This window comes from Fomitopsis serialis, assembly GCF_022376445.1.
Source record: "Fomitopsis serialis strain Sig1Antser10 chromosome Unknown B0H18scaffold_230, whole genome shotgun sequence".
Classification (NCBI taxonomy): Eukaryota; Fungi; Basidiomycota; class Agaricomycetes; order Polyporales; family Fomitopsidaceae; genus Fomitopsis; species Fomitopsis serialis.
Genome location: NW_025955190.1, coordinates 1 through 16,046, shown reverse-complemented (window position 1 = coordinate 16,046; position 16,046 = coordinate 1). Strand labels below are relative to the sequence as shown.

Below are 16,046 nucleotides of genomic sequence, written 5' to 3'. Positions count from 1 at the left end.
ATTCTTCCGCCGCCCCGGTATGCTCGGCGCCCCGAATCCCCGACCCAGAAGATGAGCACGACGAGCTGGAGGAAGATGTCGAAATGGAAGGTCCGGGAGCCTGAGCGTGAGTTTGAGTCGGAGGAGGGCCAGTAGGTAGTGTAATTGCCGCAGTAGTCTCTCCCCCGATGTACCTCCCTCCGTCCCAAGTCCGCAATTGTACAATGTATCCTGCTTACCCCGAGCCCCGCTGACCGCGCCTGTCGTCCACCCGTGTGATAAGCTCCCCGAGCCGCGCATCGTTTCCCCACTGGCCACCGGATGGGCTGCCCGTTGATTCCAATCGCCTCGAGGCTTCCGCCCTGTACAATCACCTCGAGGCTTCCATCCTGTGCATCTAGCTCGTTGATCACTTTGATTTCGAGTGGTGCCGACGCCTCAAGGCTACTGATCCTCCTCTTCCCCTTCCACTGTCCACTCCTCCCCATTATCGCCATCGATCTGCTTGCCTCGGGTATGCGAGTCGTCCATCCATCCATCTCCCTCGTTCTTAACTCGTGCCCCGAGCAGCTATCCCGCCCTGCACATCGCTTTCTCCCTGCCCCTCTTTCCTCCGCATGAGCGGCCTTCAAGACTCGCGTCCCCTCCACCGCTCGCCGCTCCCAGCGTCGAGCGTCGTCCCTTCTTCAATCCCGACGAGATTCCCCTTCCGTTCCCTCTGTCGCCTCTACCGGTCGATCCTTCCGCTCCGGTTCCGCTCTCAGCCATCCCTATCGAGGAGCGCCTTGCTCGTCTAGAGCCTCTTCCGCCTGGCAAACCCGCCAGCAGGAACGAATCTGGAACGAATTTGTCGAGTTCCGCCGCACCATCAACACGATGCTCGAGGCCCATGCTCGGATATCGATCACGGAGACACCCGCATCGCGATCCAGGTCAACGGGCTCCTCGACCTGTTCCTGGAGCACCGCCGGAACTACGAGTCCTACCTTAACACCCAGCGCCGCCTCGAAATCCGTGCCGGCTTCGACCGCGGGACCGTCGACGTCGCCTCGATACTCTTGCTGAGAAGGTTCGTGCCCTGGAGGGCTTCCGGGGTTACGTCCGTTCCCGTCTCGACACTATCCAAAATGATTCCTCCGTCCAGGCCGCCCTCGACGTCATCGAGACCCAGCTCTCATACGTCCTTGAGCATATCCGCTCCACCCCATCCAGTTCGTCCGCCCATGCCTCTCCGCCCCTCCGCACGTCACGCTCTCCCTCCGACGCGACACCCCCACCTTTCGCCCCCTCCGCTTGACTCCCCGCCTCCCCTTCTCTCCGTCAATCCCCTTCCTCCGTGTCCCACTCCTCCTCTTCGTCGTCCACGGCAAACCGCTCTTCAAGCTCTTCGTTCTCATCTGGTAGGTACTCCCCCATTCTTCTAAGTCCGCAATCTCAACCCGCGCCTTGTCCCTTCCGCGATAGGGTATCACCCGGAATGCAGCGTATCTATGCCTAGACACACTCCCGTCCAGTTCCGCGAGGATGTATGATCCTCCCTCCATCCGCCGTACCATGATCATTGGGCCCAGATACCGTTGCTTCGCCTTCCGACTATGTTCCGTCTCGATCTGGGAGTTCCGTACTAGCACTAGTTCTCCAGGTTCGAACTTGTAGTCCTTGATAGTATGTTCGTTCCGCTTAATGAACTCCTTGACCGACCTATACCTCGCCTTAAGTACCTTCCGATGTATATCGTTGAGATCCTCCCTCCGCTTCAGCAACTGTCGGGCTCGATGCGCGATAAACTCCTCTTGCGTCAGCATCTCCTCCGGTGCCGGGACCAGGTACGTTGCCTCCGCTAGGTCGAACGGGAAAATTGGTTCCACCCCGTGCATGATTCTGTAAGGCGACATCCCCGTACTTTTCTGTATCGATACCCGTTCCGCCCAGAACACCGCGTCAATTACTGACGGCCACTTCGACTCGTTTCCTCCGCATAGCTTCATCGTTGCTTCACGCACGTCAAAGTGCCTCCGCTCGACGATCCCGTTCGCTCTAGAGTTATACGGCGAGATCTTGATATGCCGAATCCCGTATTTCTTCGCCAGGTACTCCATCGCCGCAAGGAACGCAGGACCATTGTCTGTTACTATCTCCGCCACCGCCCCCACCGACAGAGAATATCCTCGTATATCCATGCCCCAAGTATCGGGCCAGTCTCCCTCCGCAGCTTCCGGAACTCTGGGTACGATCCTAGCGAGCACCTCCCCTGAACCACCATCTTGTATCCTCCGGCGGCGGGCATGTGCATCGTGTCCATGTACACCTTGTGGAATAGTCCCTGCGGAGTCGCCACCATCGGAGGGATCTTCAGCCGTTGCGTGCTCCTAAGTTGGCACGCATGGCAAGTACTCACATACCACCATACGTCCTGGTCCAGGAACGGCCACCAGAAGCGCTCCAGCAGCCTCGTCCGCACCGTAAGTACTCCCTTATGTCCGAGGTCGTCGTGCGCCTGCCTCAATAGCTCTAACCTTCGCTCCCTCCGAATCACTCGCTTATGCTTTCCGTCTGGGTCCCGTCGCCAGAGTCTCCCTCCGCGTAAGAAGAACCGTCCTGCCTTTCGCACGAATTTTCTGAACGCCGCCTCGTCCACCATTTCCTCCGGTCTCTCGGCGGTCCTCAGGAACTCCTCAATGCGTACCAGATCTTCTTCCGCCGCATCCGCCTTGTCATGCCGCGGAATCTCCACTTCTTCCGCGTTTAGGCCTGCGACCCCAATCACTAAGCAGAGGATCCGCGCCTCCTCCCGTGCTCGGAGCCCCTTCCGCCGGTAGCTCGGCTCGCTAGAGTTCCAGGTTTCAATTGTAAACGCGCATGCTTCGTCGATCCACTCCTCGGGATCTCCCTCCTCCTCCGGGTCTTCTTCCGCTCGTTCCCTCCGCGACAGCCCGTCCGCCCCGGAATGAAGCACTCCGGGAATATGCACCAGCTTGAAGTCGAAGAGTAAGATCGCCGCTATCCACCGGTTCATCGCCGCATTCGGCTGAATGTCCGGGTTGTTGAGCATGCCCTTGATGTACTTCGCATCTACCTCGACTTCCAGCCTCCGCACGCCGATAATGTGTATCCTCGACGCTCGCAGCGCCCGGAAGAGCCCATATAGTTCTACCTTTGCTTGTGAGTAGCGCGACTCCCGTTCATTCCACGTTATTGACCCAAACCTGCTCGGGCACTTCCTCCCCTTCACGTCCCGCTGCAGTAGGACAAACCCGATGCCGATGACCGAAGAGTCCACGGCCAGAATCACTACTCGGTCGGTAGTATAGTCGATCGGAAGGAGCGCAGGGCAGTTCACAAGTGCTTCTTTCAGTGTTTCCATCGCCAGCTCTTCTTCCGCCCCCCATCCGAAGTCAACCTCCCTCCGCGTCAACCTAGTGAGTGGTCTCGCGATCTTTGAGAAGTCCTTGATGAAGATCCGAACCAGCCCCATCGTCCCAAGGAAGGCCCGCACGTCCGTCACCGTCTTGCACGCTGGCCAGTCGCGGATCTTCTGCACCCTAGCGTCGTCAGGCTCCCTTCCGCTGTATGTGCACTTATGTCCCAGGACTACCACGTCCGGTACGCACAGATGTGCCTTCTTTCCCGAGAACGTCCCTCCGACGGCACCCATCCTTTGGAGGATGCGGTTCATGTTCTCCAGGTGTTCCCACACGAATCGCCTTATGCCTGGATTCCCTCCGATGGTCTCGTACCCTCCGCCGGGAAGCTCGTACCTAGTTTTCGGCCCTTTTGCGTTCACGTCATCAGCGAATGGTATCGTCACGTCTGGAATCTCGTCTTGCATGATGAACGTTACGTCCCCGTGTACGATCTGCATCGCGTTCGTATATCCCATCGGTACTGCCGTCAATCGCAGGGCCCCCAGTGGTGACTGGAACGTTGTGAGGTCCCTCGACCGGATCGCCAGCCCCCTCTGATTGAATGCTACGAACAAATCCAGGGCCCCGTAACATGCCCTTCCGCCAAACGATTCCGCCAGCTGCTCGATGAACGGAGGGACCGCCGCATCCTTGATCGTAACAGTGTTTAGTGGCTGCAGGTCGTGTACCAGTCGGAGAGACTTTCCATCCTTCTTGACCACGCAGAACCATCGCGAGCGATACGACGAGCTTGATGGCTCGTACACTCCGGACGCGATTTTGTCCTTGATGATGCAGACGACCTCGTCGTAAATACCGGGAGGAATCGGGATGTTCTTCAGTACCCACGGAATGTGCTCGACCGTTGGGATTACCACAGGATCGAAATACTCTTCCCTCAGCCGCCCCTTCTCCGTCTCGTCCCACGCAAAGACTTTGTCGTGCATCCCTACGAGCCAGTCCACCAGCTTCGCCTCCTCCGGCCATAGGAATCCGCTTTGTCCTACATCTAGTGCGTCCCTCCGTTCCTGCGTGTACCTTCCGCGCGGAATGAACTCCGGCACGACGATCGGCTAGTGAATTGCAGGGGTAAACCCCCGGGTGTCCGGGGGCTTACCCGTACCCGTACCCGCCCGGGTACCGTACCCTCGCAGGGGGTACGGGTCTCGTGCGGGTACTGCGGGTCTGCGGGTCCGTGAACGGGTGGGCGAGTGGATGAGTGGGGGGAGCATGTGGACAAGGGGGTGGGGCATGGATGTACCCGTTGTCCTCCCCACCCGCCATTCTCCCCGCTCGCGGACCTCTGTGTTCCGAGTTGCACTCGCCTGTTCCTGCCACCTACTCGCACGTCCCCGCCAGCGGCCAGCCCCTCGCCTGCAGACGCGAGCATCCGCTCGCTCCCGTCTGCCTGCTTCCACGTGCTGTGCCCTCCCGCGTGCTTATCTATGTGCCCGCACCCTCGCGCGTCCTCCGCTCGCCCGCTCGCCCGCCCGCCGTTCATCGGCCGTGTCTGCGTGCTGGGCAATAGCCCGGCGCGCTCGCGGTCGGTGTGCGTGTGGTGGTGGTCCATACCCTGTCCCCATCCGTGCCCGCCTGCTCGTTCACCCGCCTGCGCGTGCATTCGTCGCCCGTGTCGTCGCCCGTTGATGCGCCGGCTTGCTCATCCTCTCGCCTGCCCGCCCGCCCGTCTTCGCACCTTCCTCCCTATCCACCGGCGAGCCCGTCTGGCCGTCCGCTCGGTCATCCGCTAGTTCACTCACTCGGCCGTCTGGCTACTCACCTGTACGCCCGCTCGTCGACTCGCTCGTCCACCCCTCGCCCAACTGCTCGCGTGTCCGCTCGTCCACCTGCTCGCACGTCCGGTAGCCCACCCGCCTGCTCGCTCAACTACTCACCTGTTCGTTCATTCGCTCGTGCGCACGGCGCCTGCTCGTTGGCCATGTCTGCGTGCTGGGCATTCACCCAGCACACTCGTGGTGGACGTGCGGTGTGTGGTGTTGGTCCGCGCCGTGCCCGCCCGCTCGCGCGATCGCTCGTACGCCCACCCGCCCGCTCGTGCACCCGCCCACTCGCTCGCCGTCCCGCCTGCGGACCCATCCATCAGGAAAAACCTTCGTTACATAAGTTGTCTTGCATAGACCATAAAGGTAGCTGAAGCTTAATTAGTGCCTTAAGACAAGTCAAAATCTTTTTTGTACTATAGAGGCCCACACAAACTTAAAAAAGACTAAAATAGAGGCACTTTCTCTTCAGCTAGAGTATGCTATAGTGACTGAAGGAGAGTGGACCGTCAATCTGTTCCTTCAAATCAAGCACCTATCTTAAGCTACTTAGATTACTTAGGCATGCTTTGATGGTGGACACTTTGCTTTGGCTGCATGCACAGGCCACAGGAGTATGGTGAGCACTGAATATACACGTTACACACATGTCATATGAATACACTGCAAGTCGAAGCAACTTTAGGATCAGACACTGGCGAAAGTACAAACAATGGATAAGGAAAACTACGGAGACCCGGCTCGGAATACCAGTACAACGAAGTGGGCATCAAAGAACAGGTTGTCGATCTAGAGATAGGCTGTTGTGGATCTTCCAAGGTGGTTGATGGTATCATAATGTTTGCTAGATTGTGTCCTAGAACACAGGTTAGCTTGGATATAAGCTTCTCCGAGTCCTAATGCCAACAGACAGACCTTGGAAAGATCGCCGCTCCTCCTACACCGTCTATAGCATTGTAAGCATTGAATAGCATTGTTCACCTACAGATCTACACACCACGCACCTTCAATAGGCTTCCTCAATCTCGTCCTCCTCAGGCTGCTCCGTTTCTTCAGCCCCAGCCTGCACCGCAGCCAGCTTGCTACTGGAGGCTTCAGTTGTCGGAGCTCGCGTCGTCGCGCCGCCCTCGCCCGCGCCGTCATCGCCCGCGTCGTCATCGCCCGCGCCGCCATCACCCGCGCCGTCCTCGTCCTCGCTGGGAATTTCGGGCTGTTTGGCACTGGCTGACTTTGCGCCCGACTTCGTCATCCTGCTGGTTGAGCTGGCAGGTTTCACCTTGCTAGCAGACTTCTGCACGCTCGTAGACTTAGCAGGGCTAACAGCTGTCGAAGGGGACTTAGCTCGACCGGCATTCAGCTTAGCTCGCATGCGGTCGAACTTGAGGAAGCTACCACCCTTGGCTGCAGGCTCGAGTTCTTCGACAGCATCCAAGTTGAGGCGACCACTGTGGATGATAGTCAGTCACTGTGAATCCTAGACATCTTGCACGTACGAAATATGGCCCCAGATAGCCTTCTTTGTCTCATCGTAGTATTCCGGCAATTCCTCTTTCAGAGTTTCCAATATTGCAATGAGACCGTCCCACCTAGTATTGAGGAAAGTATCAATGTGTGTCTTCAAACCAATTTGAATTTGATACTCACTTGCAGGCGAACTGCTTGTTCGTGAAGAAGTTTTTCTGCCCATGATTCATGATCTCCATCAACGCGCACTCGATCTGCAAATGAAGGCATATCAGGGCTGGACATAGCCAGGGAACAGGTTATGTTTTAGGGCCTACTCACCGCGTTGCACACGAGAGCGATCAAGTTGTCTGGTACCATAGCAAAGTCCTCCATCGCCGCATGCAGGTTCGCATCGGCGCGCGCTCCCAATGCCCAGTGCTGGAAAATCAGCTCTGATATGGCAGGATGGCGGAACGGCTCGTCCTCGTTGAACTGGCTTTCCTGCAGCAAGTGTCACAGATTAGCCATACATGGATTACTAACACACTCACCTTCACGTCCACATGCTTGCGGTGGTCGAAGACTATGCTGATGTCGTTGAACAGGAAATTGGGGATGTGTCGCGTCCCACTGCCGTCGTTGACCTGTGTAGGATGCGCCTTCAGCAGCCACACAGCCGCCCTGCTTCTCTGCTCAGCCGTCAGACCGTGCAGGCCGTACACCGTCTCTACGACAGCTTTCGCCTTCTTCTTCAACTCATTGCGAAACTGCGACGCACACGCCCAAACCTTTCAATAGTTCAGCGAGCCCGTGGTTCGAGAGGTGCGTATCACTCACAATCTTGTACACCTCCTTCTGCAGCTCCATCCGCTTCGCCTCCTCCTCCGCGTCCTTCGTCGCCTTCGTCTTCGCGTCCTTCTCCTTCGTCTTCGCGTCCTTCTCCTTCGTCTTCGCATCCTTCGCCTTCGCCTTCGCGTCCTTCGCCTTCGTCTTCGCGTCCTTCGCCTTCTCGCCGCAGACCATCTTGAACCCAGCCTTCAACGCCTTGATACGATGCCCGTCCTTGTCACGCATCTCGTGCGCATCAGTCAGGCTATCGTGAACCAGAGCGTCTTTCTCAGGGAGTCGACCTGAGTGAACCGAGGTCTCCGAGGTCCACGCCGTCTTGAGAGCTATGCGGAGGCGTAGGGAATTCTGGGACGCAGAGACTAGGGCCTTAACGTCAGGGTGAAGGTCAGTCACCTTCGCACGTTTCTTGCGCGTGCCCTTTGATCGCCGACGTACGACTTTCCCTGCCGTCTCATCGCGCAAGACCTGCACAATCAGCGAGTACTTCATTTGCACGATACGGGAGCTCACCACCACGTCATCATCCTCCTCCTCTTCATCATCCTCACTACTCTCCCCTTCTCCTTTCTCCGGGTCCCTATCCTCGTCTTCCTGCTCGTCGTCGTCCGCATCCGCATCCGCATCCGCATCCGCATCCGCATCCACATCCGCATCCACATCCGCGGCACTACGTTCGGCTCCGCTCTGATTGTCGGTCGTTTCGACGTCGCTGGAACTGGAATTCTTCGTGATCTTGGCTTTGCTGGCAGTCCTGGGAACTTCTTTGCCTTGGCTCTTCACCGCCGTATGCGATGATTTTCCGCTCCCTTGAGGCTACACGAACACTGGTTAGCAAGCGATACTACGGTGAACTATGAGTACCTTCGGAGGCACGTCAACGTAGACCAGTCGCCGAGTCTTGCCAGTCGGCGACAACGTAGACAACGCCGGGATAGGTACCTTCTTTCTGGTCGAAGACGACGGTCCTTTCTTCGCGGCTTGTGTAGCAGCCTGTGGGCCGTCGTTCGGACCCCCCTCGTTGTCAGAAACATCGCTTGTCTGCCTGGCTTTGTTTTTGACCTTCGACAATGTGGTCCCCTTACCTGCTGCGGTGTTAGCGTAGAGATGAATGATTATTGAGACTTGCCCGTCAACTTACTGAGCGACTGGGCAACAGTGGCTTCCTCGTCGTCCAGGTTAGTCGCTCTCTTCGCCAGTTTCTTAGGTGGTTGAGTTTGACCCTTGGCAGCCTGCTTGGGTTTGGGCCGGGGTAGCGGCCAAGGCTTGGCTTTGAGCCGGTAGTTGTACAGTCGTATAAGGTCAGTATGATCTATTGCTGCAAAGATGCCGGGTACATACACTGAGACTTAGCTTTGTCCGACTTTCGACTCTTCTGTTCCACCTCAGAGTCGCCCGAAGTCTGGTCATCCTTGGCTATCTCCTCTTCACCCTCACTATCGACTTCATCGACATTCATATCTTCGTCGTCTCCCGTGCGCTGCTCTGCTTCAGACTCTTGAGCAGACTTCTTTTTCTTATGCTTTGGCGGCGACGGCTGCGATTCCTCTTCACTCGAATCCCGGGCGTCGTTTTCCATCAGAGCTGCACTTCTTTTGCGTACGTCTGACAGTACGTCGTTAGCCTATATTAATGTTGCATAGACGAGCTACTCACTCTTCTGGTGCAACTCCTTCGCGCTCTTGTTGGCCTTCTGGGCCATCTTGCGAAGTTTGGCGAGGGCCTGCCTGTCGGCGGAAGACAGACCTGCCGAGTTGATGTTGGGGATGTCGCTGCCTGACGAGGCTCTGCTGGCCTGCCCACGCTTCGCACGATCTTGCTGGCGGGCGCTTCGTTTGGCCTCGGGGCTGTCGTTGACAGACGAAGCTTGCTTCCGAGCGGCTGAGCGAGTGCGCGATGCCATCCTGGCAGTACAAGTAGGCACAAGTCGAGGAGGGAATAAGACAGCTCCGGAAAACGATGGGAGAGCGGTGTCTCTTCGCGAATCGCAGCTTCCGCTAAGTACTTCCGAGGACCGGGCTTCGCGTCTAATCGATCAGCTAGGTGCGGTGCGCGCACACTTAAGTAGCTAGTAAAGACCCCTGATATACATTAGAATATTTGTGATGCATCAAAGATACGTAGAGATATTGTACTACTGAAGTGATGAGTTGGTAGCCCAGCCATTCCGATCACCGCACCATTTCGACATTTCTCTGTCACTATGTAGGACTATAGAGGCTCGTCTCCCTTTGTAGTGTAGATTGAAATGCGTGAGGCGACAGGAAGGAAAGAGTACGAAGTCACCGGAGATAAGTGGGATAACCAGTCCCGGTTCATACAACTATGTCAGAGCACGGTCCACCGGCATGTGTCCGCCCCGCTGCAGCGGGTACGGTCATGCGCGTAGACGCGAGTTGGCGAGACTACTGGCAGGTCAAAACTGACGGACGGAAGGAACGGTTGTTCATCCGGTAGGTGCAGGTTCGCCTGGTAGACCTCATCCTCGAGCTGCACGATCCGCCCCGCTGCAGCGGGTATGGCTGGCGTCTTCCGGCCCTCGCCCATCCGTCCGTCTCGCGCCACTTGAATGGCACGCAGATTCTCGTGATGTGACGTCGACCAGCCGTTCGACTCGAAGAGGTGGTGTGGGAGCGTTTGGGAGCGTGAGCTCTGACGCGATTGCACGGCGCAACGGTCAGATTGGGTCGGAGTCTATGCGAGAACAGGATGATGTCGCCCGGGATCTCCTCCACAGCGTCATCGTCGATACAAGAGAGCGAGCCGCATTGTCCGGAGGGCGAGGTCCGCGTTGAGCGACATGGTCTCCTGCGGTCGCTTGTACGTCCTCGGCAGACCCCAAGGCGTCGGGCTCGCCCTCGCGTCATCCTCCACCACTTCCGTGAGAAGCCTAGCGAGGGCCCTCGCCACGAGCGCATACTCGTTCTGTACGGAGGACTTGAGGTTGTCAAACTGGAACTCCTCGAGCCAGCGGAGCCACTGGGTGAGGAAACGCACGGAGCCCGCGTCGATGAAGAGGTTGCGGTACGCCACGAGGTGCGGGAAGTGCGCAATGGAGTGGACGAGGAGCTCCGTGTCCTGGTCCGTGAGGCCACTTGAGGTTAAGCACCCTGCGGGTTTGCAGGGCATATTCAGACTCCGCTGTGGCGCGGGCACCCGTACGCGCAAGTCGTGTCGCGCCTCGTCGCGCCCTCTTGAATGTAGAGTCGCCAACGCCGTACGCAGCCCACGAACATACCGCGGGTGCGAGTACTTACAGCGACGAGCGGACGGCTGGGAAGTGTGAGTGGCGGGCGGGCGAGGGCGAGGGCGAGTGCCCACAGGTGAGTGCAAACGCATGCGAGCGACCCCACTAACGCAGGCACAGGACGCGGCAACGTGCAGCATGGCGCGCACGGCGACCGCGAGAACGCAGGGCCACTGCCCTGCGTGCAGGCACGGCCAACGAACGGCCGGACCACCGGACGAGCGGACGAGCGAGTGCGGGCGCGGGCGGCAGCATCATGATACACACGGCCGACGAACGCGCGCAATGCAAGCGGGGAGGCGGCGGGCGAGTCGGTGAACATGCAAGTAGTACATGGGTGACAGGTCGAGCAGGTGAGCAGACAGCCAAATGGGTTGATAGGTGGGCGAGCAGGCACACGAACGAGTGGGTGGGCGGGTCAACGGGCACACAAGCGGGGGACCACACACACGTCCACCGCACGTCCACGTCGTAGGATCGACCGACGTCCTGTACGGGCAGGTGGACGAGAGGTGTGAGAGGACGTAGGTACCCACTCGTCACTCACCATGCAGCTACGATACCTAAGGTTGAGAAGGTATACACGGGCTCGCTCGAGCGCAGCGCCATTGTTAAAGGGTCTTCATGAATGCATCAGCGCGCGAGCCACATAAATTGTCCACTGTCATACCGACAGCCACAGCAAGTGATACGTCGTGTGAGTGTGGCCCGCGCGTCATCCTCGCCCCGTTCAGAAACTAGACTGATGCATGGAAGCCCGTCCATTCATAGCCTACTTCGAAATGCCAGTACAAATCCCTAACGAGGAGGGTCTTGCGGCGAGACTATGAGTCGCGCGGCGCGGACTCGCTCGCCCGGCTAGTACTACTGAACTTCGCGCGAACTTCGCGCATGTGTACTGAGCATTGTGTAAGAAATACATTAGAATGGTTTAGTAACAAGTCGGTGTTGGCGACCCTAAGAGGGGGCCCGCGCCACACACCGCTGGGTGATTAACGTCAAGTAGTGCCAGCGAAGTATGTAAGGCCGCGAGTGTGCACTGGCTCGAAGCGCGGGCGGCGGAGCTGTCGACGTGCGAGCGTACGATAGCCGTACGATAGCTTGAACAACACGGTGTGACATTCTGGTACAAAGAAACAGACATAGGTTGTGCGACGTTACATGGACAGCTCAATTCGACGTATCCTACAGGGGTAGAGGTGTAGAGGCTACATGGCTACAGGTGTGACAGACGTTGAGAATACACGGAATAAGTACAGCGATGCAACATGCAACAGAGGAGCGATATAGCGTACAAATAGAGGCTGTAACACGCGGACGAGAGGCCGCGACCTGAGGCAGAGACACTACGCCAACCTCTGCGGCGATTCTCTTCGAGGCCGCCGACGCCTGTCTGCGTTCACCTCCTCGGCGGCGTCCTCGGCGTCCTCGCGCTCCTCCCTCTGTCTCACCCGCGCCAGGCTTGCGCTCATTCCTGCCTCTTGTGAGCTCATCCGGCGAACAAATGCATCGTCGGTCAGCGACGCAACAGGCTTGGGTGGCTTGAAGTTGGCACGACCCAGCGTAGTGTGATTGAACGCTGTCTCTCCAGGGAGTCGCCTTTTGAAGGTCTGCAACCGGTTGCGCGCGCAGCACTTCGCGCCGTGACGGATGGCTTCGACTAGGGCGGGGAAAGGGAGTTGGAATTCCTCTGGCAGATCTTCTTCGTCTTGCTGGCGCAGCTGGCGCAGCTGGCGCAGCTGGCGCAGCAACTCCTCGCCAAGGTTAGTGAACTGATACGCCCTCCTGACCTCCTCTGTCGTCTGGTAGATGTTCGCTTCGTCGTTATCCTCTTTGAATGAGTCCCAGTCCTCGCAGCCTTTCCTCCACACCTCGAAACGCGCCCTGGTGAAGACGCGTCGCCATCGTCCGCAGAACATATCGTATCGGTCCTTCGGGTAGTTGTCGTACTTCTCCTGCACAGGCTGCGGATGCCACTGAGTACTCAAGAACCGATCCATAGAATGACTGCTCACTATGACGTAGCCCAACTTAGCCCACTCCTCCATACTCAAACCATCATTGAGGCCGTTGTTGAGCTCCTTACGCTCGTCGTCCGTTAGGAACCTGGAAACATCGAACAACGCGAACCATGCTGACAGTTCGCCACACCATACATGGTTGTTGGCCATGATGGGGCGCGTTAAGATGAAATCGCACTCGCTCGGAGCGGGATCCTCTTCCTCGTTGACGTCCTCTTCCACGACCTCGCCGCCCTCAGGCACGACCTCGTTCTCCGGGAGCTCAGTCAGCGCCGTCAGCGGTAGGTTCTTCCACTGCAGCCGTTGTTTATCGTAGCCGGCCCCCGGAGTCAGCTTCGGTCTCTTGAACTTCGTGTGCTCGAAGATTTTCACGCCTCCTATATACACCGGCCAGTTGAACGGGTCGTCGTCCTGGGTGGCGATACGTTGGTATTCGAGCATCTGATTGTTCGTTAATACTGGTTAATTGGAGTACACTGACAGTGGTGCTTACCCGTCCGATGAAATGCTTCCACGTCTCGCTGAAAGCAACCTCGATCACCCCAACCTCGTACTCGCCGTCCATGTAGGTTATCTTGATCACGATATCCGGGATGTGCATAGTCGACTTGGTCTGGCGGGCAGCCAAGATCGGCCCCGCGAGCTCCTTCATCTGCTCGACACCCAGAGTTATCTTGTACACGTTTCTGATCACGAAGATGCAGGGAGTAAAGAGCGGCCTCTGCGAGTCGCATATCTCAATAACGATGTGCTGATGAGCCCCAGACGGGGAGTTCATGGAAAGAGTCTGAGATGAGGAGTCGTAATAGAAACTGACAGATGCGCGAGTGAGTCGCGCATCCCTTCCTCGGCCTCAAGCATAGTCGACTCACTTGAAGAACTTGTGAAGGGCGGGATACTCCTGCACGTAAGCTACTAACTGGAGCCACTCGTCGTTATTGATCTTGACCTCCTGATGTGATTTGACGTCAGTTCAAGTCTTGCGCCAGACGTAGAATAGAGTACACTTACGCGCTCGAAGTCAAACAGTTCAGGCCCAAGTCTTTCGTCCAGCGCGTCCCCAAAGACCTTGCGCAGTAGTGTATCAAGAGAGCGATCGCCGTCCGATTGGGAGGCTTGAGAAGTAGAAAGTGATGGGGCCTTTGCAGATGATTGGGATTCACTGTCAGACGTTGAAGGTTCAGAGCCTGAGTTTGCCCAAGATCAGTGTAATCCAGGCTGATCTAGCTAGGCTAACTCACTGATATGTTCAGAAGAAAGGTACGCTATGTCCTCTGCCTCCACGGCCTCAGCTTTCTCCTCGCAACGTAGGGGACTACGAGGGCTGCGAGGGTAAGGCGTCCAAGCAGTCAGAGACGCAGCATTCCGCAGGAGAGAGCGAGAGCGAGGAGGCAGCAACCCAAGGGAAGTGGGAGGCTTCCCGTACGACATGTTGAGGGCACTTCCGGACGCCGCAGAGCAACCGCAGAGGTATGTACAACTGAGGTACTCCAAACGGCAGCCTTATGTAACACGGGTGCAGCGCGGCTGTACGCCGTGCCACATTTAACACATCCAGGCACAGCCGTGGGAGAGCGCATGGAGAGGCACTAGCCCAGTGCCCCGCATGAGCGCCGATAACGGCGCAGAACGGTGCGCCCTTTGCAAGCTCTAAGTGCAGACAATATTTGGAATGTTTACTCACCTTACGCCGTGTGCCGGGCCTTCAACACCGTACGATCAACGCGACTACACGATGGTCAGCAAGGAAAGACTGAAAGTGCGTTGGTTGAAGCGAACTGACCGCCTTGTGCCAAACTTTACAGGGAGCAGGTGCTAGTGTCAAATGTGCGCCGCCCGTCAAGGTGTATGGAGCCGAGCGCTACAGATGCAGCCTTGCGGCTGCGGGCTGCGGGCTGCAGAAGTCTCAGAGATAGGTGCTAGTGGATGCCAGTAGAAGATGAAGGTGACCATTCAAACGTTCAAGAATGAGAGGTGGGAGGACCTCGCAGTACTGAGAAGAAAGGCACGAGAAGAAGGGAGACGACAGGCAGGGCGGCGTGCTCGCTCCCGCGATCACAGCGTCCTGCCTGTCAGAGTCGCTTAAGTCAAATATAGGAATGAAGTTCGGCTCTTGAGTGGTCTTTGCAAGCGCCCTGAAAGCAACCAGACCCACGACCGTTTCCCTTCGAAAATACCCCTTCGAAAATACGGTAAGTCCTCGTCGAAGTCGATTGAACTCATATCTATTCACTGAAGCTTAAAACACTTTGAACAGGGTATGGGGAAGAGGCGTCGCTCTCTGGAAGAGATCTTGTCAACAACCTGCGCTGCCTGCAACCGACCATTCGACACGGTGCAAGGACTATCAGCACACCAGACTACCAGTCAAGGTTGCGCGTGGTATAAGAAAGGCAAGCTAAAGAAGTGTTTGCGTTCGACATTTCGGACGATGAAGACGACATTGGCTGCACGAACTCGATGCACAGTAAGAAGTCAAATTTCTTAGCCCATGACACCCTCGGTAGCCTTTTTTACAGATCGAAAAGTAACAACAACCTCGATCATGATGCCGACGAAGGAGCCAGCGGGAGCGGGAGCCACGTCCATCCACATTACCACCCATCACCTATTACCTCGTCTTCAGATGAAGAAGAAGGTGAAGACCCCTCAGACCTTGCATCCCTGTACGATTTCGTCGACGTCCGCGTCCCGGGACGCGAAGGAACGTCAAGTAAATCAGGGACCTCCTCGGCTCAATCCAGGCGAACTTTGGATGACAACGCGGATCCCAGAGTTGAGGACGTGGATGAGGATGCCGCGAGGGTGATACGTACAGACGAAGCCGTACGAAAGAGTTGGCGGGAACAAAGACGAAAGGAGGCACACCGACACGGTAAGCCCGTCCTCACATTATGTGCCATGCATTAAATTGACGAAAAAAACAACGGCAGATAACCTTGAGGAGGAAGACGCACAAGATGACCGAGAGAAGACCGTCGAACAAGGAGATCGTGACCCCTCAAATCCTTGGGAGCCCTTTGAGTCCGAAATGGACTGGAGATTCGCGTCCTGGGCGATACAGGAAGGTTTGAGTCGGGATCAGTTGACAGAGCTTTGGCCATACCTGGGGTAAGCTTGACGCAATAAGTTCTATGTCACCGCGTGCTAAGTCCAGCTATATAGTTCAAAGAAAGATTAGGCCTTTCATATCACATTCCTACTCCTTGTTACAGAGGGTTGACTCGCTTCCGGAGAGGGCGGAGTGGAGGGAAAGATGGTTGACGTTCAAGGACCGACCGAATGAAGAACATCTGGTTCAGTATCGCGACATAATAGAGGC

At 57.0% G+C, this 16,046-nt stretch overlaps 3 protein-coding genes across 3 annotated transcripts; 1 reads left to right on the top strand and 2 right to left on the bottom strand.

Moving 5' to 3' along the window:
- Positions 1–9,784: 9,784 nt before the first annotated feature.
- B0H18DRAFT_1127028 (uncharacterized protein) lies at positions 9,785–10,585 on the bottom strand (the record flags this gene model as incomplete). The annotated part of the gene is made up of 2 exons (XM_048035245.1): positions 9,785–10,106; positions 10,209–10,585. 2 exons carry the CDS (start codon positions 10,583–10,585, stop codon positions 9,785–9,787), a joined length of 699 nt encoding a protein of 232 aa, XP_047885513.1.
- Positions 10,586–12,049: 1,464 nt separating this feature from the next.
- Positions 12,050–14,155, bottom strand: B0H18DRAFT_1127027 (uncharacterized protein; the record flags this gene model as incomplete). Its single annotated transcript, XM_048035244.1, has 6 exons — positions 12,050–12,667; positions 12,719–13,165; positions 13,218–13,536; positions 13,597–13,676; positions 13,736–13,911; positions 13,966–14,155. 6 exons carry the CDS (start codon positions 14,153–14,155, stop codon positions 12,050–12,052), a joined length of 1,830 nt encoding a protein of 609 aa, XP_047885512.1.
- Positions 14,156–15,734: 1,579 nt separating this feature from the next.
- On the top strand, positions 15,735–16,044 carry B0H18DRAFT_838037 (uncharacterized protein; the record flags this gene model as incomplete). The annotated part of the gene is made up of 2 exons (XM_048039461.1): positions 15,735–15,835; positions 15,897–16,044. Coding segments are annotated over 2 exons (249 nt in total), but the record flags the coding sequence as incomplete, so codon positions are not given.
- Positions 16,045–16,046: the final 2 nt, after the last annotated feature.